Source organism: Prorops nasuta, unplaced genomic scaffold (genome assembly GCF_024137725.1).
Source record: "Prorops nasuta isolate Cenicafe-Biocafe unplaced genomic scaffold, Cenicafe_Pnas_1.2 PNAS00001, whole genome shotgun sequence".
NCBI lineage: Eukaryota > Metazoa > Arthropoda > Insecta > Hymenoptera > Bethylidae > Prorops > Prorops nasuta.
In genome coordinates, this window is record NW_027116798.1 from 9,349,931 (window position 1) to 9,364,600 (window position 14,670).

Genomic DNA, 14,670 nt, shown 5'->3' on the forward strand with positions numbered 1-14,670 from the left:
CCATTTAGCGGTAATCGACGGCAAGACGAATCAATAATTCGTCGAAGTGTTGCCGTCTGTCGTGATCGATGGTACTAGAGGTCGATAAACTCGATCCTAGTGCTGCCATCTAGCGGCCCGTAGATAAAGCAGAGCTATCTAACGTCTAGATCGAAATTCGATTAATCAAAAGGCGATTGTTATCGAGCAGAAGCGATAAGGAAAGATACGAGAATCACTTAGATCGTCTGCGCATATCCAAAAGCTCGGGTGGGGGTAACCTATCCGACGGACGGCTAACGGGGCAAATCGAAACTTTGCCGGATCACTCCAGCGACAACCCTTGGACTGAGCACAACTGACACTATTATATCCATACGTAGATGGCTGAGTCCACAGGACGGAAAAGGAGTACCGGGTCGGGTGACTCTGATGAGTTCGCAGAACCGACAGCTATCGATGCTTCCCAGGCAAACCTGGAGAAGAAGATCTCGAGTATAGACGAGAGAATGGAAAAACTGGAAGGGTCTTTCCAGGATTTCATTTCTCAAGTCCAGCAGGCTTTTGACAAGCTGCTGAGAAATAAGACTGTTCCCGATGAAGCAGCAGTGGCAGCTGCTTCTGCTACCAAAAAGCGTGCTAGAGGACGACCGCGAAAGACCGCAGCCGCTCTACCGGCATCGGCCAATCAAGGTCAACCTTTGTTGACGTGACAAGGCCGAGTGATGATCCCGAATCTCAACCGACATCGGACGATGCTTCGGCTCAAATATTCCAGGGGCCTACAGGACGAGGATCCTGAAGGAAAAAATTGGAAAAGCTACCGGTCAAAGGGATGAATGTATGCCCCGTTGGCGTATTCTCGAATCTCTCCAGAGGTCAAACTTAACCTTTGCGGGCGACGAAACGGAGGCGGTTGAGAGTTTTATTTCTCGAACAGATGCCGTCCTGAACCTTCTCGGGATAAGATTCCGACCTTGTCGACGTCTTTCCCCACATCCTAACAGGTGTGGCGAGGATGTGGTTTGAGGATAACGAATTCTCAACCTGGTCTGACATTAGGTCCGCCTTAAGGTCTTATTTCAGATCACAAACATGGGAGGAATAACTGGAGACTGAGCTTCTAACCACTGATGTGAACCTGCGGGAATTTGGTATCCCCACTATGCCTCCACGGGGGAACTAACACAAACGCATGCCTCGTTCGTGAGAGCGGCGTCGCCACTGTCGCTAGTTATTTACGCGCAGTCGCGTATAAAGACCTTCGGCCAAGGTCGGTAGACTTCGTTACACGACGGGCGTGCAAGCTAGATGCATAGAGGTATTTTCGGATCTCTCTGTCTTTCGCGACTCTCCTAGCATCTAGATCAAATGAATATTCTTCCTGTTTAGCCGGTCAGCTGGGCCGCTACAGAAACACAACAACAATTTTCTTCCCGCTCTCTTTCTCTGCTTAGCTTACTGCGAATCATGTATGACACTGAAAATTAAAGCTCCTCGATGAAAATTCTTCCTTTTTAGCCGATCAGCAGGGCTGCTGCAGAAGGAAACAACAATTTTCATCCCGCTCTCTTTCTCTGCTCATCTTACTGCGAATCATGTATGACACTGAAAATTAAAGCTCCTCGATAAATATTCTTCCTGTTTAGCCGATCAGCTGAGCCGCTGGAAAAGGACAGCGAATATTGTCTTCTCGCTCTCTTTCTCTAATCACCGTAATGCGAATAATTTATGACTCTGGAAGTTAAAGCTCCTCGATAAATATTCTTCCTGTTTAGCCGATCAGCTGAGCCGCTGGAAAAGGACAGCGAATATTGTCTTCTCGTTCTCTTTCTCTAATCACCGTAATCCGACAAATTTATGATCCTGAAAATAAATATTAACAGAAGTAGTCATTTTTATAAAGGTTGTGGGGCTTGGAAGAATATAATTTCTTTCAAAGTTAACCCGGAGAAAACGTTTAGTTACATTTTCAATGCATATGATTTACAGAGAAATATTTGTAATTTCTTACTGTAAATGTTAATGATAATAGGACATATCTAACAATTACTATTTCGTAATTTGCGAGAACTCAAGAACCTGTGATGTTCTTTTATGTATATCTATTTTCAGTCAATTAAGAGTAATTATTTCGGAACTGTTTACCTAAAGATGTATTAAACTGACTACGCCAAATTTATATTATGTAATTTTGTCTTCAATTATTGAATACAAACATATGTTCCAAGACTCCTCATATTTAACGAACGAATGTAAATAGCGTTGAAATATATATATATCGGAGAACACTTGAATTTTTCTAACCGCCGCCCGAGTACTTCCGTCTTTTCCGGTTCCCACCGTGAAAACTGTCACTTAATTTACTCCGCATCATACTTACGCCCTCCCTTCCACGCTCTTTTATTTACTATCCCACTTTACATTACTAACTCCGATTTGTTTACATCTCGTTGAACCTAACGCTCACTCGTTCTTCTCAACATATTACTGCTATCTCCACCATAGCCCAACTACATCCCACTATATTCCCCCAACCAATCACTTCTCAACCTATCATCTCCGACATATATAATAAAAGAACATCACAGGTTCTTGAGTTCTCGCAAATTACGAAATAGTAATTGTTAGATATGTCCTATTATCATTAACATTTACAGTAAGAAATTACAAATATTTCTCTGTAAATCATATGCATTGAAAATGTAACTAAACGTTTTCTCCGGGTTAACTTTGAAAGAAATTATATTCTTCCAAGCCCCACAACCTTTATAAAAATGACTACTTCTGTCAATATTTATTTTCGGGATCATAAATTTGTCGGATTACGGTGATTAGAGAAAGAGAGCGAGAAGACAATATTCGCTGTCCTTTTCCAGCGGCTCAGCTGATCGGCTAAACAGGAAGAATATTTATCGAGGAGCTTTAATTTTCAGTGTCATACATGATTCGCAGTAAGATGAGCAGAGAAAGAGAGCGGGATGAAAATTGTTGTTGTCCTTCTGCAGCAGCCCTGCTGATCGGCTAAAAAGGAAGAATTTTCATCGAGGAGCTTTAATTTTCAGTGTCATACATGATTCGCAGTAAGCTGAGCAGAGAAAGAGAGCGGGAAGAAAATTGTTGTTGTGTTTCTGCAGCGGCCCAGCTGACCGGCTAAACAGGAAGAATATTCATTTGATCTAGATGCTAGGAGAGTCGCGAAAGACAGAGAGATCTGAAAATACCTCTATGCATCTAGCTTGCACGCCCGATGTGTAACGAAGTCTACCGACCTTGGCCGAAGCTCTTTATACGCGACTGCGCGTAAATAACTGGCGACAGTGGCGACGCCGCTCTCACGAACGAGGCATGCGTTTGTGTTAGTTCCCCCGTGGAGGCATAGTGGGGATACCAAATTCCCGCAGGTTCACATTACTGCTTCTAACAAGAACTCAGGGTGCTAACGAACTTGTGCGAGCCTCATTGCAGACTATACAGTCGTATATTCGGAAAATAGGCAGAGAAAGATCGGATTGGAGCCGAATCGCTATCGCGCACAAGAATATGCTACTGGTGTATAGAAGAGGCATTGCTATACACAAATACATGACGTATCGAGAACTGGAGCGTTTGGTGCTCAATTTCGAAGCCGCTTATAGGCCGTCATTAAAATATCGTCCACCTGCCGCGCTTGAGGAAAGTTTAGTTACTGAGTTGGCGTATACCGGCAGTCATGGAAGATCCGGAGAGTCTAGGTGACACGGTGTGCGTGCCCTAGAAGTGGATAAAACATCCAGCTCTGATACCGACGAATCAACAACGGAGGATTCGAATGATAACGAAGAGCATTTGAAAGCCTTCAAATCAACAAGGAACCGACAAGGAACCAGTTCCAAGTCGAGACCTTCGTTAGATAAGGCAGCTGACAACAATAACAACCGGCAGGGCTCAAAACGTAAATAACCGGGCCCGAGCGCTACCTGCTTTAATTGCGGGAAAGCTGGACACGGTTGGAGTGCGTGTAAAAAGGAGAGAACAATGTTCTGTTACCGATGTGGCAGCAAAGGGGTTTCTACAGCGGAGCGCCCTAAATGCTGTTCAAAAAATGCAAAGAGGAGTTCGTAAAATTTCCCGAGAATGTTACGACACTCCAAGAGCGGAAAAACATGATACCGAAAATCTTGGGTGAAAACTAAGATAATATAATCCCGGATAATTATGTTGAGGAATATTCAGTACAGTAATGTGTGAATATTAACCATAATTAGCGCTCCCGCGACTTCTCAGACCAACATGTTATGTTAGAGACGGAGAATGTAAACAAACATTCAGGGGACACAAGCGCTCGAGTGCTTGCTACTGAAAATTCGAACGATAATCAATCGGGCGATAAGTTACCGGTCGGTGTGATATTGCTGATATAGTAATTACGACGTTTGGCGATAGATCTAGGAAACTAGCATTCTACACCAAGATCACCGTAAAAGGAGAAAAGCTGCGTGCGCTGGTGGACTCGGGAACCTCACGCACGTTTGCAGGCAAAGTAGCCATTGAATTGTTTAATTCAATTGGTATAGAAGCCAATAAAATAGAACCCTTAAGAGTTACCGTTGGCAACAATTACACATGTAAAGTAATTGAATCCGCCAAGATCCCGATATTTCTTGAGGGGAAGACTACTATAGTTGACACACTATGGATGCCTTCTTTGTCGAGTGATTTTATTTGGGGACTTGATTTCCTACAAGATGCTCATGTTGTCGTGGACTTCTCCACGGGGGAATGGGCTTACAAGGAAAAACCTCAAAATAAACATTTGTTCTCGAATGCCGAAACACTAAACTGTGTAGTGGTGAATAACGGCTTAATGGTTCCCGATAATGATAACGCTAAGAAATTAAAAGAATTTCTAGAAATTAAACTGCCCCCCATTTCTGGAAAACCTGGAATTTCAAAGTTACCGGCAGTCATAATTGACGTGCAAGATCACGAGCCAATCAGACAGCGAACTCATAGGTGTACGGATAAAATCCGCCAAGCTATGTGGCAAGAGGTTGACGATATGCTAAACAATGGAATTATCGAACCGTCGCAAAGTGATTGGGCGAGCCCGGTAGTCATGGCAAAGAGAACCAATGGCAAGCTCCGATTTTGTGTGGATCTCCGGCTCGTTAACGCTGTAACTAAAAAGGATGCGTACCCATTACCGAACATGGCTGCGATCCTAGATGAGTTACGACAGGCCAATTATTTAACAACGCTCGACTTGAGTCAAGCATATTGGCAGGTACCACCAGGGGCTGGACACTTAAGCCTTGAAGGCTCGAATTATTTGTACTATAACGTGGATTTTTGGGATCCCCATTATAAGTGGGTGATCCTGGTCTATTCGACCTTCAACGTAACAGAGTGTACCCGCCCTCCCGCTCAGGTCGCCGTCCCACCTAGGGAGTCACCCATACTCCAGTTATTTAACTGAACAAGGCAAATTCTGCACTTGAGTGCCAGACGCCTATGATAGTTAATTATAGTTTTGACTAGCATGTATGATTGAGAGTGAGAATGATTCGAGTAGTGGGGAGGGGATCAAAGAGAAAGGGATGGACCTAGGCGAATTAAGGGAAATGAGAGTGGGGCGACCCGCGGGAAGGAAAGGAGCGAGAGAAGGAGTCGAGGGTGAGCTGCAAAGATATGGCAGATACTTCTCCCGGAGCTCCTCCGCCTCCAAGATCCCCCCCTAGCCGTCCCCTCTGTTACTCCCGAAAGAGACGCCGATGGGTCTTACGTGGAGAGGGACGGCGAGAAGACTGAAACGACGGACCACCTCGCGTGAAAACTCAAGTGACCTCGTTATTGGCCAATAATAACTGGGCCAGTAGAGTAAATGAGGGGGAAGAGAGGTGCCGCGAAGTAAGGGGAGTGAGGAGGAGGATGGAGGGGGAGAAAGAGACTCGTCGGCACGAGATCGTCGACGAGAGCGCGTCGTCGTCGTAAAGTTCCGGCCCGTGATGGTTGTCGCGTCCTAAACGAGGAGCGAGAGGAATCGACGAGACGCTGGGATTTTGGAGCATTGGGGAGAAGGGAAGATTTCCAAGGGTCAAGGAAGCCCAATAGAGAAGAAAATGGGCCGCAGAGGAGTGTCCCGGAAAGACGGAGCGGCGAGGCCGAGGTGTCTTAAACCAACGACAAGGCTGTTTCCTGACAACGATACTCTCGGCGAACCAAGGTCAGATAGCCGAACCAGGCTCCTCACCCAGGGTGTTTCTTCCCCGGTAAATCCCCTGATAATTGGCAGAGCCTCGTAGGGAGTACAGCAGATTCGGGTGACTAGCCCCCTAGCCTACGAGTACCTGTTAAAGATGGCCGTCGGTTGGCATGGTAGATTAATCCGCGAGACTATGGCGCTGATTCCAGTAAGAGCGAAGCGATATTTCGTTAAATATCCCGCTCGCGTGTCGAAACTAGGTATCCGATCGGTCATAGGACGGGACCCGAACTTGCGCGACCCACGATAGGGCCTGCGAGGTGTCGGGCGTCTCTAGAATGGGCCTCGGCCGAGTACCTATTTCGCAGGGGCTTCTCCGGGAAGCGTAATCGGAGAATGAGTGCCCATGGCGTGCCTCCCCACTGAATCAAGGTCCTAGTCCCGTAGGAGGCCTCCTCCGGGATGTGGCCAGTAACTTTGGAATTGATGAACCTTGTCCCCTACATCGGGTTGATGAGTTCCGTGGGCTAGGAGTCACTCTGTTAACATCCGCCAGGATTTTACCTCTTCCCCGCTACTCGAATTTTGGTGTGTGTGTGCGTGTGAACGAGAATTGTCTATTTTGTTCGAGAATAGATCGTATGTGAGTGAGTTACACTAAGTTACGAAATGCCCATGTGATAAGGGGGACCCGAGTGCCTGTACCATGTTTATGCCCGCCGCATATGAATAAAGCCTCGGAGATTAATCCAGAATTATCATTGTTGTGTTTTACTTGTGAGATGGATATAGAAAAGAGGGCCGACTCTGTATTACTCCTGGCTCGTCCTAATCCTGCCCCTCTCCTACCCTCGGGGGCTGACTAGCCGCGGTAAGAAAAAATATGGGAATAAGTTCGTATGGACCCTGGCTACAACATCTAGCCTGGCGCCCAACAAACTTTAAAATTTTGACTCTCCCCGTCACCGGGATGACTTGGGTCTGAACGGATAAATTCCCCTGTTTTGGGCGGTAATGCCATACGGTAAAAGGTCATAGGGCATTATGCGTTACAAATTTGGCGCCCAACGTGGGGCCTAATGGGTGAGGAGTTTTTGCAGGTTGGCTAAGAACGAATAAGGAAAAGAAAAACCCTTAACAGTGCTATCGTTTGTTGTTGTCAAGTGAGAAAGTTGTTAGTATGGATGAGTAGATTTACTGTCGTTGTGTACAAGTTTGTCCCCTTTGTGTCTAATTCAATCTTTGGATTGAGTAGATAAGTAAAAAAAAATAATAATAAATACTAAGATGTAGCATGCTAAGAAGTAACAGCGTGTTTACGATGAAAAACAATATTCTCTAATTCGGAGGAATGGGCTAAGGAATCGCTTAGTGGGCTACAGGACTGTCAATGTTTTGATTTTGTTGACTTTCCTAGAAGGCTTAATCCGGTGACAATAACAGATCGCGGAGTAACATCGAAAGTAGTCCCGAACTTTGTTTATAACTTAGGGAAACGCGATTGGTCCTTTACCCCCACCTACCGGACCCTGCTAGCCGGTAACCGGCAGTGCGAGTACAGAGCTCATAGCGAAGAGTCGATCTCAAACCATTCTGTGCCTAAAACATAGTATCAAGTGAAAATACTGGTGTAACCTTAAAGAAGCAACAGAGAAGGGATCTTAGAGGAAACAACCCGAGACCAGCAAAGGAGAGTACGACAGATAAAGCCAGCAGTGAAAGCGGCCGGGAGGGACCGTCAATTGGTGGTGGTAGGAAAGGTAAGTGGACATCGTCTCCACCAACACGAGCTACCCGCGAGTAGTTTGTGATTTTCCTCCACGCGAAATCCTCCGAAATAATAATTCCCCCTGTTAGTTAGTGGGTGTTAGTTCGCGATATACGGGGAAAATTCGAGACAGTGAGTTCTGAGATAGTGCGAATAAAGATTCGGGTCGGTGCGTGACAGAGTGAAGAAACAGCTCTGATTGTCCCCGAAAGGGAGTGCATTCTCGCGGTATTATAATTGGTGTTACTTTCCCAAATAATACTTAGCGGGGCACTTTTCCCACGGGAGTGAGTTGATACCGGGTTGTGAGGAAGGCGTACAGTCTCCCGCGATCGGGGAAATAAAACTGGCGGTTTCCGTGTAGAGGAGTTTGCTCCCAGATAGCTGGGGCGGACAAACTTCCCCATCTTGGTCTGGAGAGAAAAAGCCTTGTCCCCGAACGAAAGTGCATTCTCGCGGTATCATAATTGGTGTTCCTTTCCCAAATAATACTTAGCGGGGCACTTTTCCCACGGGAGTAACAATAGTCCCCAGAAGTGCTATAGTCGCTGGGTGGTGTGAGTTTGGGTGGTGTTTTCCCCATTGAAGCACACCCTGGTGTGTCTGGCGCACATCGGGAGAAATCGGAAGAAACATCCCCGGTCCGAGGGAATCAGGCCGATAAAATATTCCCCCTCTGCGGGATAGGTCCTCTCAGAGAGGACGCGTATATCGAACACACCGGTAACTTAGACTCGCGTGTTGGATTGAATAATTCGCCGGGATGGACCAAGATGGGCCAGATAAGGAAGATCCTCTCGCGTGGATCAACAGACTCAATGCCGAAGAAACTGTTACCCAGCTGGCGACGCTGGGCTTACCGACTAGCGGAATATTGCCAACGTTGAGGCAGCGCCTATACGCCTACTTAAGTACGAAAGAATCCAGCCCCAGTCAGACCCGGGTAGAAAATATGAGCCGCGATGAAGCATCCGCAGAGACACTCCCTGTTAGTAGAGGAGAGGAAGGGACCGATGAAACGCGGATAGCACAGGCCGACACGAGGCAACCGTGGAGTGCGGCATCGCGGAATGATGGAGCGAAGCGCAAAACGCCGAGGTTTTTAGAGCGAAGTCCCCCTTCCGATAGGTGTATGGAGGGGCCGAGCTTGGGCGGTCATCGGAGCCGGAGACCTGAGAATACCCGTCTGGAGGAGCAGATTGTCACCCTGATAGAGCGGCTGTCGGAAATCCTCCCGGGAGGAAAAATAAGAGAAGTAATTCCCGGTGACCATCCTGGCGAAGCCCCAACCAGAGAAGGACGCGGAAAACAAAACGTTCACGATGAAGTATTGGGGGGTAGGCACTGTGCCGCGGTTACCTTCGTCCCAGCGTCGGATATCGGTGATCCGGACCAAGCAACTACAGGAGAGGCCGGAACGGCGGGGACGGATATGTTCGTTGGTCCCCGATGTTCCCCGGGAAGGAGCCCGGGAGGTCTCGGGAGGAGAGCATTGGGTGAGTTTTCCCCATCCCCGGTCGTTCATGATCGGGAGGGAATCGCTCCACCATCGGCGCATGCTTTCGGTTCATTGGACCCATACTTAGCGTATTCGTCGCACGCAGTACCACCACCGATGCATTATGGCGCTCAAAGCTACCCAAGGGAGAACTTGGCTAACCAAGTCTCTTCTATCTGTTCCATGTTTAGCAGATTGAAAATTAGTTTCACGGGCAGGAACGGCGAAGATCCGGAAGCCTTCCTCCTCCGCCTTGTCGACGTCCGAATACCACTGAACATAACAGATTCCATGATGCTGGATTATGTACGGTACGCGTTAAACGGCATAGCTTTGCAGTGGTATCGGGGGCTGAGATCACGTTGGGGCAACTGGCCCACCTTCGAACAAGCTTTCAGGTCGCGTTTCGGAGGCCCGAATATACAATTTAACCTACGACAAGAAATTTCTAAGCGCACTCAGGGGGAGGGAGAATTGGTCGCGGATTATTTAGTATGCATGCGTAGTATGTTGGGCCGTTTAACGCCGCCGTGGCCGGAAAGAGAGTGGATATGGATGGCCTACAAAAACATGGTACCGCGACTCCAACCAGCCATCGACATCGACTCAATTCGGACTTTCGAGGCATTGGAAAATAGAGCCTGTCGGGTCGAGGAAGCCGTGAGGGCTACCCAAACTTATTGCGCTCCACCCCCGCCTGACAGAACGATGTACCCCGAATTGGCCTGTCCCGTAAGTGCGAGAGGCACTCGTGTCCCACGACGAGCCGCGGCCATGATAAGCGAATTGTTCGAGCCAAACCCGGAGGAAGACTCCAGTGGCTGCAGTCTGAAAGACGCTCCTGAAGCGATACAACTGGCAGTGGAAAAGTCGAGTCCGGATAACTCGGGAGGGGAACGACGGCCGTATATTTGTTGGAACTGCAGACTGTCCGGACATTCCTGGCGAGATTGCCCCTCCACTATCCGTAAGATCTTTTGCTATAGGTGCGGTAAGGATGGGGTAACCAGTGTAAAATGCGAGTGTATTCCGGGAAACGCAAGGGCGGGCCGTTGACTTCGTCAGCGGCCGACCGATTAGACGGGTTTCTGTTAAGCGGCCATAGCTCATCTGAACCGGTTCTAGTGGTGAGGCGGGGCAGCCCCCTGTTGTATTTGGCTGCTCTCGTTGACGAGGTTCCCTTACCCGTACTAGTCGACAGCGGGGCGACCCGAACCTTCTTAGGAGCGATCGGTTGGAAATTACTCCGTGAGTTAAACTTACCCGTCTTGCCTGGGCCACCAAGCACCGTGACTACTGCCGATGGCTATGTGGCTACTATAAAGGGCGAAGTGCGTCTACCCATGACCATCGGATTTACAACCCGCGAAGTAAAAGCACGAATATTCCCCTCGCTATCAGTCCCCTGTATACTAGGGTTGGATGCCTTACACGCATTTGGAATAGTGATCAACTTCCCCAAAAGAATATGGTGGTTTGAGTCACAACCGAACCACGTTTTCCCCTTTGAGAGGGAAGGGCGAGAGGATTCGAACTGGACCTCCCCGGGAATTCAGGGAAGCGAAGGGGTTCCCCAAATCGGAATGACCATCGTGGAACGGGCCTCCAGTTATCAAGAACTGGGAGAGGACCTGATATTCCCCTTCCCAGGGGGCGATTCCGATGTCCCCGTAGAAACGGGTGGAGAGTCCTCTCCCGAAGAAGGGGATGTACCTATGGACCTATGTTGTGGTCTTAGTGAATTAATTCCCCGGGAGCAAGCTGAACTCGAACAGTTTTTGGCCGAAGAGCGCCCTAGATTGTTGGCAGCTCCGGGGGTGACCGCGTTAACTTCTCATAAGATAGACGTAGGCAGTGCATCCGCGATTAAACAGCGATACTACCCCCGTTGCCCCGGTCGTCCAGAAAGCCATATATGAAGAGGTGGATCGCCTATTGAAGGAGGGCATAATAGAGCCGTCTCACAGCGAATGGTCCTCCCCGATCGTCATGGTGCGGAAATCGGGAGGTTCATATAGATTCTGCTTAGACTACCGACGCGTAAATGCGGTTTCGAAAAAGGATGCATACCCTCTCCCTTACATGCAGAGTATTTTGGAAAGACTGAAGGCCGCCAGATATATTTCGGCTATTGATTTGAGTCAGGCTTACTTCCAAATACCCATGGAGGAGTCGAGTCGCGAAATAACCGCTTTTACAGTGCCCGGAAGAGGCTTATTCCATTTTAGACGGATGCCGTTCGGGTTGACGGGGGCCCCGGCAACTTTCCAGAGATTGCTGGACAAATTGATCGGTCCCGAAATGGAACCCCACGCTTTCGCCTACCTAGATGATATAATCATAGTCACCGAGACCTTCCCTGAACATCTGGTATGGCTAAAGCGCGTGTTTGATCGGGTGGTAGGAGCGGGACTACGCATCAATCCGGATAAAAGTGAATTTTGCAAAGCGGAAGTCAAGTATCTGGGGTTTCTGGTTGACAGGCAGGGATTCCGGATGGATCCAGATAAAACAGCACCAATCCTTGAGTATCCGACCCCGAAAAATGTAAAACAAGTAAGGCGATTCATGGGCATGGTGTCCTGGTATCGGAAATTCATCCCGAACTTTGCAACAGAAAGCGAACCAATTAACCGACTACTAAGGAAAAATCAGGCATGGCTGTGGGGTGAAGACCAAGAGATTGCGTTTCGGGAGCTGCGGAACCACTTAGTAAAAGCCCCGACGCTAGCTTGCCCTAACTTCAATGTTCCCTTTGTCCTGCAAACCGACGCAAGTACGGTGGGTCTGGGTGCCGTACTCACGCAAGAAATCGAGGACACCGATCGGGTAATTGCTTACGCGAGCCGCACCTTGACCAGCGCTGAAAGAAATTATACCACGACCGAACAGGAATGTCTCGCGGTTATATGGGCGATTAGGAAGTTTCGAGCGTACTTGGAAGGGACCCGGTTCACCGTCATCACGGACCATAGTAGTCTACTATGGCTCCATAACGTCAAAAATCCAACGGGACGTCTAGCACGCTGGGGATTGGAACTACTCGAGTACGACTACAAGATTCTCCATCGCAAGGGCGCGCTACACCATGTTCCGGACGCGTTATCGCGGATGTTCGAAGGGAATGGTGGCGAAGAGTCGGACACGACTCCCCAGGACTCTGGGAGGATTTATTCCTTAGGTAATGAGGAAGAAGACCGTAGGGATGAATCGGACGATTGGGTCGACCTCGACGATGATTGGTACACCAACAAATATGAAGCCGTGAATCGGGAGCCTAAGAAATATCGAGATTGGCAAATCTCTCACGGGAGGCTTTATATAAACCGCCCCTCCAGAGACTGCGAGCCAGAATTATCCGACCTGGATGCATGGAAGCTGGTGGTACCCAGGAAGTGGCAAATCCGGATCCTAGAAGAATGCCACGGAGTGACTCAGGCCGGTCACCTCGGAATCGAGAAGACCTATCACCGGGCGTGCCTGCGCTACTATTGGCCTAAGATGTATCGAGATGCCCATCACTATGTGTCGAGATGCGACACCTGTCAGAAAACAAAGGTAGAAACTACAGCCCCCGCCGGGCTGATGGGAAGACGGGTGGTCGAGCGTCCCTGGGAGTACGTGGCTGCCGACATAATGGGACCATTTCCCCCTAGTAAACAGGGCTACGCATACGTCCTCGTCATACAGGATTATTTCACCAAATGGGTAGAGTTGTGTGCGTTACGCCGAGCCACGGGACCTAAGATACGAGATGCCTTCCACGAGATGATCGTTTCTCGATGGGGCACTCCCAAAGTATTGCTCACAGACAACGGGACTGAGTTTGTAAATCGGGTTATAGACGGGCTCTGTAGGGATTTCGGAATCTATCACTCCACTACACCCCCTTATCATCCACAAGCTAACCCCGTCGAGAGGGTAAATCGTGTCATTAAAACCATGATTGTAGCGTTTCTCAAAGAGAACCACAGGGAATGGGATAACCACTTAGCAGACTTTCGTTTTGCTTTTAATACCGCTCGACATTCGACTTTGGGACTAAGTCCGGCTTTCCTTAATTTTGGGAGGGAATTATCCCCAATTGAGTGCATCCGAAACAAGGTGGCCTCTCTCCCCAGATTGGGCGAGGTGTCTCCATCCATCAACGGACCTCCCGTGGGGGAGGACGGGTCCTCGATTGGGGAGATAACGTTTTCCCCTATTGGGGGTGAGGCCGCATGGAGTGATCGCATGAAGAAATTGCAGGCAGTTCGCGAGTGGGTTACGCAGAGGTTAGATCAGGCTTTCGTGCGTCAGTCCAAACCATATAACTCCAAACGCCGCGATGAACAGTTTCGGGTAGGCGACCTGGTACTGTCTCGAGCACATGTCTTGTCTTCCGCGATGAAAAATTTCGCGGCGAAGCTAACACCAAAATTTACAGGACCCTCTCGGGTAATTACAGTCATTTCCCCGTTAGTATACGAGGTGGAGGATCTCACTACTGGTAAGAAATCCAAATCCCACTTATCACATCTTAAATCCTATATTCCAGCTGAAGAATCCCCGGACACGGAACCACGGGCGGACTAATTATCCAAATTCCCACTGATCTTTCCCCGATACCTACGGGCGACCTTATTCTCCTAAACGGGTGTTAACGAAAAGAAAACTTGCGGAAGCCACCTAAACATCGGCGACACCGACAATGTTTAGGGGAGGTGAATTTGGGTTGCCGGATGATGCCGATCCGGAAGTCCCCTTGAGGCGACCCCACACGAAGCCACGGTGCACTAAGGGTAACAAGGCTCCTGAAGGTACCCGAAAGTCAAACCCAGAGCCAGACGTCAAATTCGTGGACCTCACCGAGGAAGACGATATCGAGGAAGTGGACCGCAGTTCCAACGTCAGTAGCGACCGTGAAGTCCACATCGAGGGAGAAGAGCTCGATCCAGACGGGAGAGACCCTTGGAGACCCCCTCGGCCCTTCGCGGCAAAGATAAAGAAGTGGTGTAACAGGTATCCCAGCCTTCAACAAAGGGTACAGGAGAGCCTCGACCGGCTGTTCAAGGAGGATCATCCCCCAGTACGCTCATACGACAAAGGAGTGTCAGTACGGGATAGTGTCAACGACTGCACCACCCAGACGGAGGAGGCAAAAATAGTTGTCGATCCCGAGTACCGTCGGTCCATCGGTATACAAGCCGGGGACGAGAAGCCAAAGTCTGACCTCGTTGAGACCCGGGACCGCGCCACCCA

At 48.9% G+C, this 14,670-nt stretch overlaps 1 protein-coding gene across 1 annotated transcript; it reads left to right on the forward strand.

Annotated features, from left to right (window-relative positions):
* Positions 1–8,694: 8,694 nt before the first annotated feature.
* Positions 8,695–14,004, forward strand: LOC136785560 (uncharacterized). The gene is given in 3 exon segments (XM_066746659.1): positions 8,695–10,396; positions 10,495–11,312; positions 11,314–14,004. Coding segments are annotated over 3 exon segments (5,211 nt in total).
* The last annotated feature ends 666 nt before the right edge of the window (positions 14,005–14,670 follow it).